This window comes from Oncorhynchus mykiss, chromosome 6, assembly GCF_013265735.2.
Source record: "Oncorhynchus mykiss isolate Arlee chromosome 6, USDA_OmykA_1.1, whole genome shotgun sequence".
Taxonomy (NCBI): domain Eukaryota; kingdom Metazoa; phylum Chordata; class Actinopteri; order Salmoniformes; family Salmonidae; genus Oncorhynchus; species Oncorhynchus mykiss.
In genome coordinates, this window is record NC_048570.1 from 18,242,172 (window position 1) to 18,257,078 (window position 14,907).

The 14,907-nt window shown below is 43.5% G+C and overlaps 1 protein-coding gene across 1 annotated transcript; it reads right to left on the reverse strand.

The window, feature by feature from the left end:
* Positions 1 to 135: 135 nt before the first annotated feature.
* On the reverse strand, positions 136 to 11,316 carry c6h9orf64 (chromosome 6 C9orf64 homolog). Its single transcript, XM_021605425.2, has 5 exons — positions 11,191 to 11,316; positions 9,477 to 9,818; positions 8,563 to 8,819; positions 597 to 792; positions 136 to 520 (listed from the first exon to the last, which is right to left on the reverse strand). The coding sequence occupies exons 2-5, from the start codon at positions 9,811 to 9,813 to the stop codon at positions 291 to 293; spliced, it is 1,020 nt and encodes a 339-aa protein (XP_021461100.1). The 5' UTR covers positions 9,814 to 9,818; positions 11,191 to 11,316; the 3' UTR covers positions 136 to 290.
* Between the last annotated feature and the right edge of the window lie 3,591 nt (positions 11,317 to 14,907).

A 14,907-nucleotide genomic window follows, 5' to 3' on the forward strand; every position in this document is an offset into this window, starting at 1 on the left:
AAACACACAATCCGCTGCTACAGCCCCGCTCTATGGCAGGGTTGTGCTGCTGCAGGCAAAGAATCTTAATTCAATTATTTATTTTACATTTCCCCCTGTCCATCTGTCAAAGCATGTGGAAAGAAAGAGATGTGATAGTCTTGAAAATGTTGGCTATATTTTATTCTTAGTATGGTCATCCTCAGCCAGAGATCCAAAGCCAAAGTTCTTTGTATAAAGTTAAACATTAAGGACCGGACATCATTTATAATTTTTTTGAATCACAAAAATAGTTTCTCTGTGTAGGCCTGTCAGTAATATATGCAGCGTGTGTGGTGTATGGGAATGTGGGCCATCTCTTTATGGTGCTGTTTGGCATAAGGCCAGAGATAAAAGTCGATGATGGCAGAGTTGATATTGCAGCTTTGGCCATCTCGATCTTCAACCAGACTCCACAGGTGTGCCTTGATCTTCTCCACACACCAGATAGAGCAGCCACGAATCTCCACCTCTCTCCTGTCGCCCGAGCTGAGCAACTCACCTGAGAGAGAGAAGAGGGTCAAAGGAGGTTCCAACACACACACACACGCACAGCATACAGGGGAGAAAAGACTAACCGTTCCTCAATGTCTCCATCAGGGTGTCTGAGTAGCGTAGTGCCCCCAGGTGGACCAGGGCCTGTGGTACTCTGTAGTCAGCAAACATGGTGAGGATGTCCAGGTTTGGCATGTCCCCCTCTACCCTGGCCTCCATGATGCCCCAAAAATCAGCCACCAGAATCTGAGCTCGCTTGTAGAGTGAAATCCTCTTTCCCTGAGGTAGACACACAGACAATTCAATTGACAAGACACGTTCACGCAGAGACTGCATTCACCATGAACATATTAACCATAGGCATGCATAGTGCATTCGTAAAGTCTTTAGTCCCCTTGACTTTTCTACGTTACAGCCTTATTCTAAAATGTATTAAATCATTGTTTTCCTCATTAATCTACACAAAATACCAAATAATGACAAAGCAAAAACAGGTTTAGACATTGTTGAATATTTATTACAAGTAAAAAGCTGAAAACCTTATTTACGTAAGTAGTCAGGCCCTTTGTTATGAGACTCAAAATTGATCTCAGGTGCATCCTGTTTCCATTGATCATCTTTGAGATTTTTCTACAACTTGGAGTCCACCTGTGGTAAATTCAATTGATTGGACATGATTTGGAAAGGCACACACCTGTCTATATAAGGTCCCACAGTTGCAAGAGAAAAAACCAAGCCATGAGGTCAAAGGAATTGTCCGTAGAGCTACAAGACAGGGTTGTTTCAAAGCATGGATCTGGGGAAGGGTACCAAAACATTTTTGCAGCATTGAAGGTCCCCAAGAACACATTGGCCTCCATCATTCTTAAATGGAAGAAGTTTGGAACCACCAAGACTCTTCCTAGCGCTGGCCGCCTGGCCAAACTGACCAACTGGGGGAGAAGGGCCTTGGTCAGTGAGGTGACCAAGAACCCATTGGTCACTCTGACAGGGCTCCAGAGTATCTCTGTGGAGATGGGAGAACCTTCCAGAAGGACAACCATCTCTGTAGCACTCCAACAATCAGGCCTTTATGCTAGAGTGGCCAGACGGAAGCTTCTCCTCAGTAAAAACCTACTTGGAGTTTGCCAACTGGCACCTAAAGGACTCAGACCATTAGAATATTCTCTGGTCTGGTGAAACCAATATTTGACTATTCAACCTGAATGCCAAGTGTAACATCTGGAGGAAACCTGGCACCATCCCTACGGTGAAGCATGGTGGTGGCAGCATCATGCTGTGGCGATGTTTTTCAGCTGCAGGGACAGCGAGACTAGTCAGGATCGAGGGAAAGATGATCGGAGAAAAGTACAGAGAGATCCTTGATGAAAACCTGCTCCAGAGCGGTCCGGACCTAAGACTGGGACGAAGGTTCACCTTCCAGCAGGACAACGACCCTAAGCACATAGCCAAGACAATACAGGAGTGGCTTCGGGACAAGTCTCTGAATATCCTTGAGTGGCCCTGCCACTGCCTGGACTTGAACCCGATCGAACATCTCTGGAGAGACCTTAAAATAGCTGTGCAGTGACGCTCCCCATCCAACCTAAGAGAGCTTGAGAGGATCTACAGAGAAAAATGGGAGAAACTCTCCAAATACAGGTGTGCCAAGCTTGTAGCATCATACCCAAGAAGACTCGAGGCTGTAGTCACTGCCAAAGGTGCTTCAACAAAGTACTGAGTAAATGGTCTGAATACTTATTTAATACTTATATACTTATATTTCCAGGGGAGTTTTACACACATTTACACACACACACACACACATTTGCAAAAATTTCTAAAAACCTGTTTTTGCTTTGTCGTCATGTGTAGATTGATGGGAAAAAATTATTTAATCAACTTTAGAATAAAGCTGTAACGTAACAAGATATGGAAAAAGTCAAGCGGTCTGAATACTTTCCGAATGCACTGTATACTGTTTATGTACTTTTTTCACCTTTATTTAACCAGGTAGGCTAGTTGAGAACAAGTTCTCATTTGCAACTGCGACCTGGCCAAGATAAAGCACAGCAATTCGACACATACAACAAAGTTACACATGGAATAAACAAAACATACAGTCAATAATATAGTAGAAAAAAATAAAACAAATCAAAATACAGTGAGTGCAAATGAGGTAAGAAAAGGCAGTTAAGGCAATAAATAGGCCATGGTGGCGAATAATTACAATATGGCAATTAAACACTGGAATGTTAGATGTGCAGAAGATTAATGTGCACGTAGAGATATTGGGGTGCAAAGGAGCAAGATGAATAAATACAGTATGGGAATGAGGTAGATAGATGGGCTGTTTACGGATGGGCTATGTACAGGTGCAGTGATCCGTGAGCTGCTCTTACAGCTGGTGCTTAAAGCTAGTGAGGGAGATATGTCTTCAGCTTCAGTGATTTCTACAGTTCGTTCCAGTCATTGGCAGCAGATAACTGGAAGGAAAGGAAACCAAAGGAGGAATTGGCTTTGGGGGTGACCAGTGAGAAATACCTGCTGGAGCGCGTGCTGCTATAGTGACCAGTGAGCTGAGATAAGGCGGGGCTTTACCTAGCAGAGACTTGTAGATAACCTGTAGCCAGTGGGTTTAGCAGCGAGTATGAAGCGAGGGCCAACCAACGAGAGCATACAGGTCGCAGTGGTGGGTAGTATATGTGACTTTGGTGGCAAAATGGATGGCACTGTGATACACTGTATCCAATTTGTTGAGTAGAGTGTTGGATGCTATTTTATAGATGACATCGCCGAAGTCGAGGATCGGTAGGATGGTCAGTTTTACGAGGGTATGTTTGGCATTATGAGAGAAGGATGCTTTGTCGCGATACAGGAAGCCGATTCTAGATTTAATTTTGGATTGGAGATGCTTAATGTGAGTCTGGAAGGAGCATCTACAGTCTAACCAGACACCTAGGTATTTGTTGTTGTCCACGTATTCTAAGTCAGAGCCGTCCAGAGTAGTGATGCTGGACGGGTGGGCAGATGCGGGCAGTGATCGATTGAATAGCATGCATTTAGTTTTACTTGCATTTAAGAGCAGTTGGAGGCCACAGAAGGAGTGTTGTATGGCATTGAAGCTCGTCTGGAGGTTAGTTAACACAGTGTCCAAAGAGGGGCCCGAGATATACAGAATGGTATCATCTGCGTAGAGGTGGATCAGAGAATCACCAGCAGCAAGAGCAACATCATTGATGTATACAGAGAAGAGAGTCGGCCCGAGAATTGAACCCTGTGGCACCCCCATAGAGACTGCCAGAGGTCCGGACAACAGGCCCTCCGATTTGAAACACTGAACTCTATCAGAGAAGTAGTTGGTAAACCAGGCGAGGCAATCATTTGAGAAACCAAGGCTGTCGAGTCTGCCAATAAGAATGTGGTGATTGACAGAGTCGAAAGCCTTGGCCAGGTCGATGAATACGGCTGCACAGTAATGTCTCTTATCGATGGCGGTTACGATATCGTTTAGGACCTTGAGTATGGCTGAGGTTCACCCATGACCAGCTCTGAAACCAGATTGCATAGCGGAGAAGGTACGGTGGGATTCGAAATGGTCGGTAATCTGTTTGTTAACTTGGCTTTCGAAGACCTTAGAAAGACAGGGCAGGATATACAGTGCCTTGCGAAAGTATTCGGCCCCCTTGAACTTTGCGACCTTTTGCCACATTTCAGGCTTCAAACATAAAGATATAAAACTGTATTTTTTTGTGAAGAATCAACAACAAGTGGGACACAATCATGAAGTGGAACGACATTTATTGGATATTTCAAACTTTTTTAACAAATCAAAAACTGAAAAATTGGGCGTGCAAAATTATTCAGCCCCCTTAAGTTAATACTTTGTAGCGCCACCTTTTGCTGCGATTACAGCTGTAAGTCGCTTGGGGTATGTATCTATCAGTTTTGCACATCGAGAGACTGACATTTTTTTCCCATTCCTCCTTGCAAAACAGCTCGAGCTCAGTGAGGTTGGATGGAGAGCATTTGTGAACAGCAGTTTTCAGTTCTTTCCACAGATTCTCGATTGGATTCAGGTCTGGACTTTGACTTGGCCATTCTAACACCTGGATATGTTTATTTTTGAACCATTCCATTGTAGATTTTGCTTTATGTTTTGGATCATTGTCTTGTTGGAAGACAAATCTCCGTTCCAGTCTCAGGTCTTTTGCAGACTCCATCAGGTTTTCTTCCAGAATGGTCCTGTATTTGGCTCCATCCATCTTCCCATCAATTTTAACCATCTTCCCTGTCCCTGCTGAAGAAAAGCAGGCCAAAACCATGATGCTGCCACCACCATGTTTGACAGTGGGGATGGTGTGTTCAGCTGTGTTGCTTTTACGCCAAACATAACATTTTGCATTGTTGCCAAAAAGTTCAATTTTGGTTTCATCTGACCAGAGCACCTTCTTCCACATGTTTGGTGTGTCTCCCAGGTGGCTTGTGGCAAACTTTAAACTACACTTTTTATGGATATCTTTAAGAAATGGCTTTCTTCTTGCCACTCTTCCATAAAGGCCAGATTTGTGCAATATACGAGTGATTGTTGTCCTATGGACAGAGTCTCCCACCTCAGCTGTAGATCTCTGCAGTTCATCCAGAGTGATCATGGGCCTCTTGGCTGCATCTCTGATCAGTCTTCTCCTTGTATGAGCTGAAAGTTTAGAGGGACGACCAGGTCTTGGTAGATTTGCCGTGGTCTGATACTCCTTCCATTTCAATATTATCGCTTGCACAGTGCTCCTTGGGATGTTTAAAGCTTGGGAAATATTTTTGTATCCAAATCCGGCTTTAAACTTCTTCACAACAGTATCTCGGACCTGCCTGGTGTGTTCCTTGTTCTTCATGATGCTCTCTGCGCTTTTAACGGACCTCTGAGACTATCACAGTGCAGGTGCATTTATACGGAGACTTGATTACACACAGGTGGATTGTATTTATCATCATTAGTCATTTAGGTCAACATTGGATCATTCAGAGGTCCTCACTGAACTTCTGGAGAGAGTTTGCTGCACTGAAAGTAAAGGGGCTGAATAATTTTGCACGCCCAATTTTTCAGTTTTTGATTTGTTAAAAAAGTTTGAAATATCCAATAAATGTCGTTCCACTTCATGATTGTGTCCCACTTGTTGTTGATTCTTCACAAAAAAATACAGTTTTATATCTTTATGTTTGAAGCCTGAAATGTGGCAAAAGGTCGCAAAGTTCAAGGGGGCCGAATACTTTCGCAAGGCACTGTATATAGGTCTGTAGCAGTTTGGGTCTAGAGTGTCACCCCCTTTGAAGAGGGGGATGACCGCGGCAGCTTTCCAATCTTTGGGAATCTCAGACGATACGAAAGAGGTTGAACAGGCTAGTAATAGGGGTTGCAACAATTTTGGCAGATAATTTTAGAAAGAGAGGGTCCAGATTGTCTAGCCCAGCTGATTTGTAAGAGTCCAGATTTTGCAGCTCTTTCAGAACATCAGCTATCTGGATTTGGGTGAAGGAGAAATGGTGTGTGCTTGGGTGGGTTGCTGTGGAGGGTGCCAGGCAGTTGACCGGGTTAGGGGTAGCCAGGTGGAAAGCATGGCCAGGTGTAGAGAAATGCTTATTGAAATTCTCAATTATAGTGGATTTATCGATGGTAACAGTGTTTCCTAGCCTCAGTGCTGCGGGCAGCTGGGAGGAGGTGCTCTTATTCTCCATGAACTTTACAGTGTCCCAGAACTTTTTTGATTTTGTAATACAGGATGCAAATTTCTGTTTTAAAAAGCTAGCCTTACTACTACTCACTGGGCGTGCAGATGCACTCACACCTGCCTGCTGCCATTCCTGAGCGAGCTCTGTACTGGTGGTGCCCCGATCCCGCAGCTGAATCAACTTTAGGAGACGTCCTGGCGCTTGCTGGACTTTCTTGGGCGCCCTGAAGCCTTCTTCAAAACAATTGAACCGCTCTCCTTGAAGTTCTTGTTGATCCGATAAATGGTTGATTTAAGTGCAATCTTACTGGCAGCAATATCCTTCCTTGTGAATCAATTTTTTGTGCACAGCAATGATGACGTCACGTGTTTCCTTGAAGATAACCATGGTTGACAGAGGAAGAACAATGATTCCAAGCACCACCCTCATTTTGAAGCTTCTAGTCTGTTATTTGAACTCAATCAGCACAACAGAGCCTTGTCCTTGTCAACACTCACACCTGTGTTAACAAGAGAATCACTGACATGATGTCAGCTGGTCTTTTTGTGGCAGGACTGAAATGCAGTGGAAATGTTTTTGGGAGATTCAGTTCATTTGCATGGCAAAGAGGGACTTTGAAATTAATTTCAATTAATCTGATCACCCTTCATAACATTCTGGAGTATATGCAAATTGCCATCATGCAAACTGAGGCAGCAGACTTTGAAAATTAATATTTGTGTCAATCTCAACTTTTGGCCACGACTGTATAATCAAAAGCATGGTAATGAATGTATGGCATAGATAACATACTGTATTGTGTGTAACTGAAACACATTTTTAACCCTTGCTTCCACATGGCACCATTTCCACATTAATCTTACAGCACCTGAGGCACATTTGTGCTCTTACTCTCTACACAAGGTGAATTTGGAATGAGTGGGTCATCCTATTAACTGGGACAGCTTAATCCTGATGTGTTTATTTCTTGGGTATTAAGCCCTTGCAGAGAAACCACAAGATCAAAATCACATCACTTTATTAGTGTGACATCAGAGGGAAGCAGTGCAAGCTGCAAACAGGAAGCTCACCCCGCAAAGCACAAGGTTAGATCAGTGACATAACATCAAAACAAAAAAAAGTTAAGGTTCTAAAACTGTCAAATAATGCACTGAGCCAAATTATGATGTAAATGTGTATACTATGTACTGGTGCATCAAAATACATTAAAAAGTTACCAATATTATGTTTCATTTTTGTAATTCAGTGATTTTTTTGTTGTTGTCCCGCTTTACCAACCATAACTTGCTAAAGTAGGACATCATGGAGTAGCGAAAGTAGGACATCATGGAGTAGCTAAAGTAGGACATCATGGAGTAGCTAAAGTGGGACAGTCTTATAGCCTTCTCCAATGGAGGAAAGAGATCCAGTAGGGACGCCCTGTACTTAGGTTAGGCGGGGCTCTGGTTATTGTAGTACTATATTCTGTTAATTATTTATTGTAGTACTCTTGTTAGCACTGTTATTTGGGTGAATTCAGAAAAAGTGGGAGACTTTTTATAACCTCTTCAGACATCTAACATATTATCCCAACATGATATATTTCTAAAATCTTCAGATGTTTCCTTATCACACAAAATGTAATTGTCATTGGGGTACAATTAGGACTATAATAATGGTGTCCCTGTTTAACCTACTATCCCAGTCCACCAAATGCAAACAAAAAATATGGTTTTGACTCAGTGTACACAAATGTGTGTGTCATGTCTCCTGTGAATATGATATAAAAATCCCTACCTTCAGGCTATGCTCAAACCCTACACCCCCAACCCGCCACCTCAGGTATCTTGGCCCTGCTACCCCTACGGGAGGGCAGTTCCCACACAAACCAGTCCAAGCTCTTCTCCATCCTGGCACCCCAAAGGTGGAACCAGCTTCCCCCTGAAGCTAGGACAGCAGAGTTCCTGCCCATCTTCAAAAAACATCTGAAACTCTACCTCTTCAAACCGTATCTAAAATAATCCTTTCTTTAAAAAAAAAAACAGAACTTACACTTGACCCCCCCAGCTCTGACAGCTACATTGAGGAAAATGTTTACTTTCTATGCCTGTGAAATGTGGTTGTCCCACCTAGCTATCTTAAGTTGCTCTGAATGCACTAACTGCAAGTTGCTCTGGATAAGAATGTCTGTTAAATGACAAATGTAAAATAAAATAAGTGTGAGATTAGGAAACATCTTGAGTATTTCAGAGATGTATCATGGCCTAATATGTTGGATAGGTTACAGAAGACAAAAATGCAAAAAGTGTCCCAGTTATTCCAAATTCACCCTACGTTATGTTGAAGAGGTTGTGTTTTGTGTATAACCTTGTATGTGGCCTCGTCCCTGTATGAGGGCAGGTTGTCTACAATGAGCTCCACCATCTTCTGCGCATCTCTACCGGCAGGGCTTATGAAGCTCCGGAAGCTCCCGCCGTGCTGCAGGAGCACACGTCCCCCCTCTGTGAGGACCCGGTGACGCTCCTCAAGCATGGGCATGGGCGTGTTGTTATCAGAGCGCAATACACGGCCCAACTCCTCAACACTCATCTGGGAGAAATAGGACGGTTCTGTGATGGGAATACCTATAGAGGGCATGGTATCTTGATTAGCTGCGTTCAGATGGACAATAGGTCATTGGAAATGTTACTGAAAATGTGTTAATTTTTAGAACAAGCAAGAGTGTAATTTACTTCAAAGGTTTTATCATGCATGCATTCTGCAAACGATAACAGTGTACAAGCAAACAGCACAAAGCAGTGTGTGTATGAGAGGACAGGCAGCCCTAGACAGAACAGATATAGGGCTGTAGCGCTCACCCTCTTCTAGGCTTGGGCGGTCTACTGTTTAACGGGGTATTTCGAAATACCGATATTTCTAATACCGTTTCATTTATTTATTCTTTTTTTGGGGGGTTGGGGAATCCCCGCCTCGCTAAGGGATTGTGTGCGACGCCACTGCAGGTTAAGTATAACTATAAGAAATCTAAGATGTGTTAAATAATATCCAGCTCAGGGCTCCAGCTATGCATTTGGTTTGCTAACTTCCAAGCTAAGTGGCTAGATGTCAAGATCAAGCTTCTTGGTTACAGGAGATACATTCATTCCCCTTCTGGATCAAGATTCTTGTTGCCTAAATTGTTTGTGTGTAAAGAAACATTTTATAGCGCCCCTTGTGTCCACTTCCGATAATACCATATGGTACAGAAACGGTATGAAAATCTGGATATTGTCCCTTCCTACCCTCTTCCATTGCTCTGGTGATGGCAGCACAGAGGGTCATGTAACCGTAGTAGGTGGTCCCACGGTACGTCACCTCACACTGCTGGTCCTCCCGTTCGGGCCAGAAGGAGAAGTTCATTGTGTCGACTACAAATACCCAGTTCAGGGCATGATCGGAGGTTGGGGAGGGGGCCAAGGGGTTGGCCTTCTTCCACCCACTGGCTGTGAGGTCCTCACTCTTCCGCAGGGCATAGAGCATCTCCGCTACCCTCCGCACGCCCTCCTCCTCCACAAACACATCCTGACTGTGTTCCACCACGAACCGGCCAGACTCACGGGGGGGCAGTGGGGCCTCCATCAGCACTGCAAATAAAAAGACCAGTCACATCATCTTCGATGTTCAATGTTACACTTCTCACCCCCTCGCTCTACATAAATAGGTACACCATACCACGACAAATTAAAATGTTCTCAAATAAAACTTAGAGACTGGGACATGACACCAGCATTGCATACATGGTAGTCTACTGTTCAAAACCACCTTCACTCTGCTATGTTTGTAAAAAGAAAAGGGCTTTATAAAAATACATTGGATTGACTGATGTTGAGTCACGCTCGCGCTTCCCTCTTTTTATGGGAAAAACAAATGTACATCTTTAATGGAAAAAGCACAACCCTGAATGACTCAAATGCTATATATAGCCCAGTATAATCCTATATAACTAATGCTGCGTTCATAACCATGTGGAAAGGTTGTATTTACTATACACACAACTTGGAAAAATCCACTTGAACGCCCCTCCAACTTGTAATTACTAGTGGGAAACTCATGGTGCGTTCAAGACAACTGGATTCTTCAGGTCGGAAAGTCTGAGCTTCAGATTTCTTTCCATGAGATCCCAGTTGTCTTGAACGCATTGAAGTCAAAAAGATTTCCCAGTTGTTTTGCGTGGGGCATCATCCATCCCTAAACTCAGAGACTTCTCCTACATGCTGACCTGACGTCACCTACTAGGGAAATTACCTTGATAACAGCATTTTCCACAGTTAAATGCAACAAAACACAATTTATAAAAAGCTATCTATGCACATGGTTAAAATTTGTTTACAAGCATGATAGCTGTACTTTAGTTGATTGTTGACACAGCTTGTTGTCCATTAGCCAATCAGCGTTTGTCAACAAGTTCAAAACATGTGAATGCATCCAACTCGTATTTAGGACTTTACAACTGGCAATTACCACCTTTCCATTTGGTTATGAAGGCAGCATGAGTTCACTGTGACAAGGACAACGAGTAAACTGTCATAACTGGACTTCACGCAAGTAATGCCACGTTCAAATCAACTGGGAACTTGAAAGAAAACGAGCTCCGACTGGGAAAAATCGATTTGAACGGTCATTCAACTCGGGATCTCGGGCCTCTTTTTTGAGCTCCGACCTGAAGATCACTAACGTCATGATTTGACCTCGTATTTTTCCGAGTTCCCAGTTGCTTTGAACGCAGCAAAATTACCCTGCATGTGAAATGCGTCGTTACTGTTCATTCCACATGAGTTTCTACGTTCTATGTTGACTATACAGGCTACATTGTAACGTTACGCCTGTAATTTATATCGAATGTAATATTACTAGATTGTTTAATTTATCATTATCAGTTAAAGGTTCAACCGTTGTCCACGACGATACATTTTTTTTTTTTTTAACATGACCAATTGTGTAGTTAGTTGGCCTTACCTGGACTTTAGGACTTGGCTGAAGTAGCGGCAGACAGAAAAAAAATGGGCGTGGAGCGATAGGTCTATATCCGGTGTCTGTCAACCAATTATATTAGAGCCAATGTCAGACGAATGCGGAAAAATAAAGAGGTAGCTTGTAACGATTTCCTCAGATCCGGTATCTTTGTTTCCGAGGACATTACAGTGCCAAAGGATATGCTGTGTCAGTTTGTTGTTCCTAATCCAAATGGACTCTTTCCGTAATTGTTTTGTGACCTGTTTTTTTTTTATTCATTAGTTTAGTAATGGATTCGTTATTTTATCAGTAAAGTGAAACGAGATGTTGCTGTTTAGTTTGGCACCACATATCTGCTATTGCGCCACCACTACACATTTTTAAATAAAACCGTTCCTGTACTGCACATAGCCTAATAACAATTGATAATTCTTTATGACAACGTCCCACCCTGCAGCATCCTATTTAAACTGAGTCGGCAGATTCGGTCAGACAAGTGGCATAAACTTTATTTTCATAAGACAAGTCAGTTTCTCAAGCTACAGCGGGGCAAGGGTCAGGCGAAGGGGGATATCGACACATTAAGAAAATCATTAAGCATGATGGATTCTGGAGTATATGTAAAGTCTAACACTAGAGATACCATACATACACCTAACATTGTAAAATGGTATGACCACTTCTCCCGGATTGTCCCGGACAGTCCTGCGTTTTGCCTTTGTCCGGCACTTTAAAACAGCAACTTCAAACACCACTAGTTAAAATAAAAGGCTGATTTGTCCAATATTTCAGTTAGACATTCCAACCGGTCTCTTGCAGTCATGCGTTAATGAATGTAAACTCAGCAAAAAAAAGAAACGCCCCTTTTTCAGGACCCTGTCTTTCAAAGATCATTTGTAAAAATCCAATTAACTTCAGATCTTCATTGTAAAAGGTTTAAACACCGTTTCCCATGCTTGTTCAATGAACCATAAACAATTAATGAACATGCACCTGTTAAGACACTAACAGCTTACAGACGGTAGGCAATTAAGATCACAGTTATGAAAACTTAGGACACTAAAGAGCCCTTTCTACTGATTCTGAAAAACACCAAAAGATAGATGCCCAGGGTTCCTGCTCATCTGCGTGAACATGCCTTAGTCATGCTGCAAGGAGGCATGAGGACTGCAGATATTGCCATGGCCACAAATTACAATGTCCGTACTGTGAGATGCCCAAGACAGCGCTACAGGGAGACAGGACAGACAGCTGATTGTCCTCGCAGTGGCAGACCACGTGTAACAACACCTGCACAGGATCGGTACATCCGAACATCACACCTGCGGGACAGGTACAGGATGGCAACAACAACTGCCAGAGTTACACCAGGAACACACAATCTCTCCATCGGTGCTCAGACTGTCCGCAATAGGCTGAGAGGCTGGACGGAGGGCTTGTAGGCCTGTAGTAAGGCAGGTCCTCACCAGACATCACCGGCAACCATGTCGCCTATGGGCACAAGCCCACTACCGCTGGACCAGACAGGACTGGCAAAAAGTGCTCCTCACTGACGAGTCACGGTTTTGTCTCACGGTCGGATTCTCGTTTATCGTCGAAGGAATGAGTGTTACACCGAGGCCTGTAATCTGGAGCAAGATCGATTTGGAGGTGGAGGGTCCGTCATGGTCTGGGGAGGTGTGTCACAGCATCATCGGACTGAGCTTGTTGTCATTGCAGGCTGTGTTACTGTGAAGACATCCTCCTCCCTCATGTGGTACCCTTCCGGCAGGCACATCCTGACATGACCCTCCAGCATGACAATGACACCAGCCATACTGCTCATTCTGTGCATGATTTCCGGCAAGACAGGAAAGTCAGTGTTCTGCCATGGCCAACGAAGAGCACGGATCTCAATCCCATTGAGCATGTCTGGGACCTGTTGGATCGGAGGGTGAGGGCTAGGGCCATTGCCCCCAGAAATATCCAGGGACTTGCAGGTGCCTTGGTGGAAGAGTGGTGTAACATCTCACAGAAATAACTGGCAAATCTGGTATTCCATGAGGAGATGCACTGTAGTACTTAATCCAGATACTGACTGTACTTTTGATTTTGACCCTTTGTTCAGGGACACATTATTCAATGTATGCTAGTCGCATGTCTGTGGAACTTGTTCAGTTTATGTCTCAGATGTTGAATCTTATGTTCATACAAATATTTACACGTTAAGTTTGCAGAAAATAAACAGTTGACAGTGAGAGTTTATGTATAGTACCAGCCAAATGTTTGGACGCACCTACTCATTACAGGGTTTTTATAAATGTATACTATTTTCTACATTGTAGAATAATGAGGACATAACTATGAAATAACACATGGAATCATGTAGTAACCAAGTGTTAAACAAATCAAAATACATTTTATATTTGAGATTCAATGCAGCCACCCAATGCCTTGACATCTTTGCACGCTCTTGGCATTCTCTCAACCAGCTTCATGAGGTAGTCACTTGGAATGCCGTTCAATTAACAGGTGTGCCTTGTTAAAAGTTAATTTGTGGAATTTCTTAATGCGTTTGAGCCAATCAGTTGTGTTGTGACATGGTAGGGGTGGTATACAGAAGATGGTCTTTTACCAAATAGGGCTAAGTCCATAATATGGCAAGAACAGCTCAAATAAGCAAAGAGAAACAACTGTCCATATCTACTTTAAGACAAAGGTCAGTCAATCTGGAAAAAGTCAAGAACTTTGAAAGTTTCTAGTGCCGTCGCAAAAACCACCGAGCACTATGATAAAACTGTCTCTCATGACGACCCCCACTGAAGACACCCAGAGGTACCTCTGCTGCAGAGGATAAGTTCATTAGAGTTACCAGCCTCAGAAATTACAGCCCAAATAAATGCTTCAGAGTTCAAGTATCAGACATCTCAACATCAACTGTTCAGAGGAGACCGCATGAAATCAGGCCTTCATGGTCAAAATGCTGCAAAGAAACCACTACTAAAAGGACACCAATGAGAAGAAGAGACTTGCTTGGGACAAGAAACACGAGCAATGGACATTAGAAAGGTGGAAATCTGTCCTTTCGTCTGATGCCCAAATGTGATATTTCTGGTTCCAACCGCTGTCTCTTTGTAAAACGCAGAGTAGGTGAACGGATGATTTCCGTGTGTGTGGTTCCCAACTGTGAAGCATGGAGGTGGTGGTGTGATGGTGCTTTGCTGGTGACACCGTCTGTGATTTATATAGAATTCAAAGCACACTTAAACAGCATGGCTACCCCAGCATTCTACAGCGATACACCATCCCATCTGGTTTGCGCTTTGTGGGACCATCATTGGTTTTTCAACAGGACAATGACCGAAACACCTCCGGGCTGTGTAAGGGCTATTTGACCAAGAAGGAGAGTGATGGAGTGCTGCATCAGATGACCTGGGCTCCACAATCACCCGACCTCAACCCAATTGAGATGGTTTGGGATGAGTTGGACCGCAGAGTGAAGGAAAAGCAGCCAACAAGTGCACAGCATATGTGGGAACTCTTTCAAGACGGTTGGAAAAGCATTCCAGGTGAAGCTGGTTGTGAAAGTGTGCAAAGCTGTCATCAAGGCAAAGGGTGGATACTTAAAACAGCCGCACATGTGGCGAATCAGAATGAGTTCTTCCACACAGAAGGCTTTTTATCAGTCCAAAATACCCCCACAGACGATCCCGGATGTGAAGTAGCCAGATGTTGAGGTCC

Bases quoted from the DNA above. Each gene is read 5' to 3' on its own strand.
- c6h9orf64 (XM_021605425.2), bottom strand. From the start codon at position 9,813: ATGGAGGCCCCACTGCCCCCCCGTGAGTCTGGCCGGTTCGTGGTGGAA. The intron at 793-8,562 runs GTTATACACAAA...TGTCTACCTCAG, and splicing joins GGGACGAGGCCACATACAAG to GGAAAGAGGATTTCACTCTA. The intron at 521-596 runs GTTAGTCTTTTC...TCTCTCTCTCAG, and splicing joins GATGGAGACATTGAGGAACG to GTGAGTTGCTCAGCTCGGGC.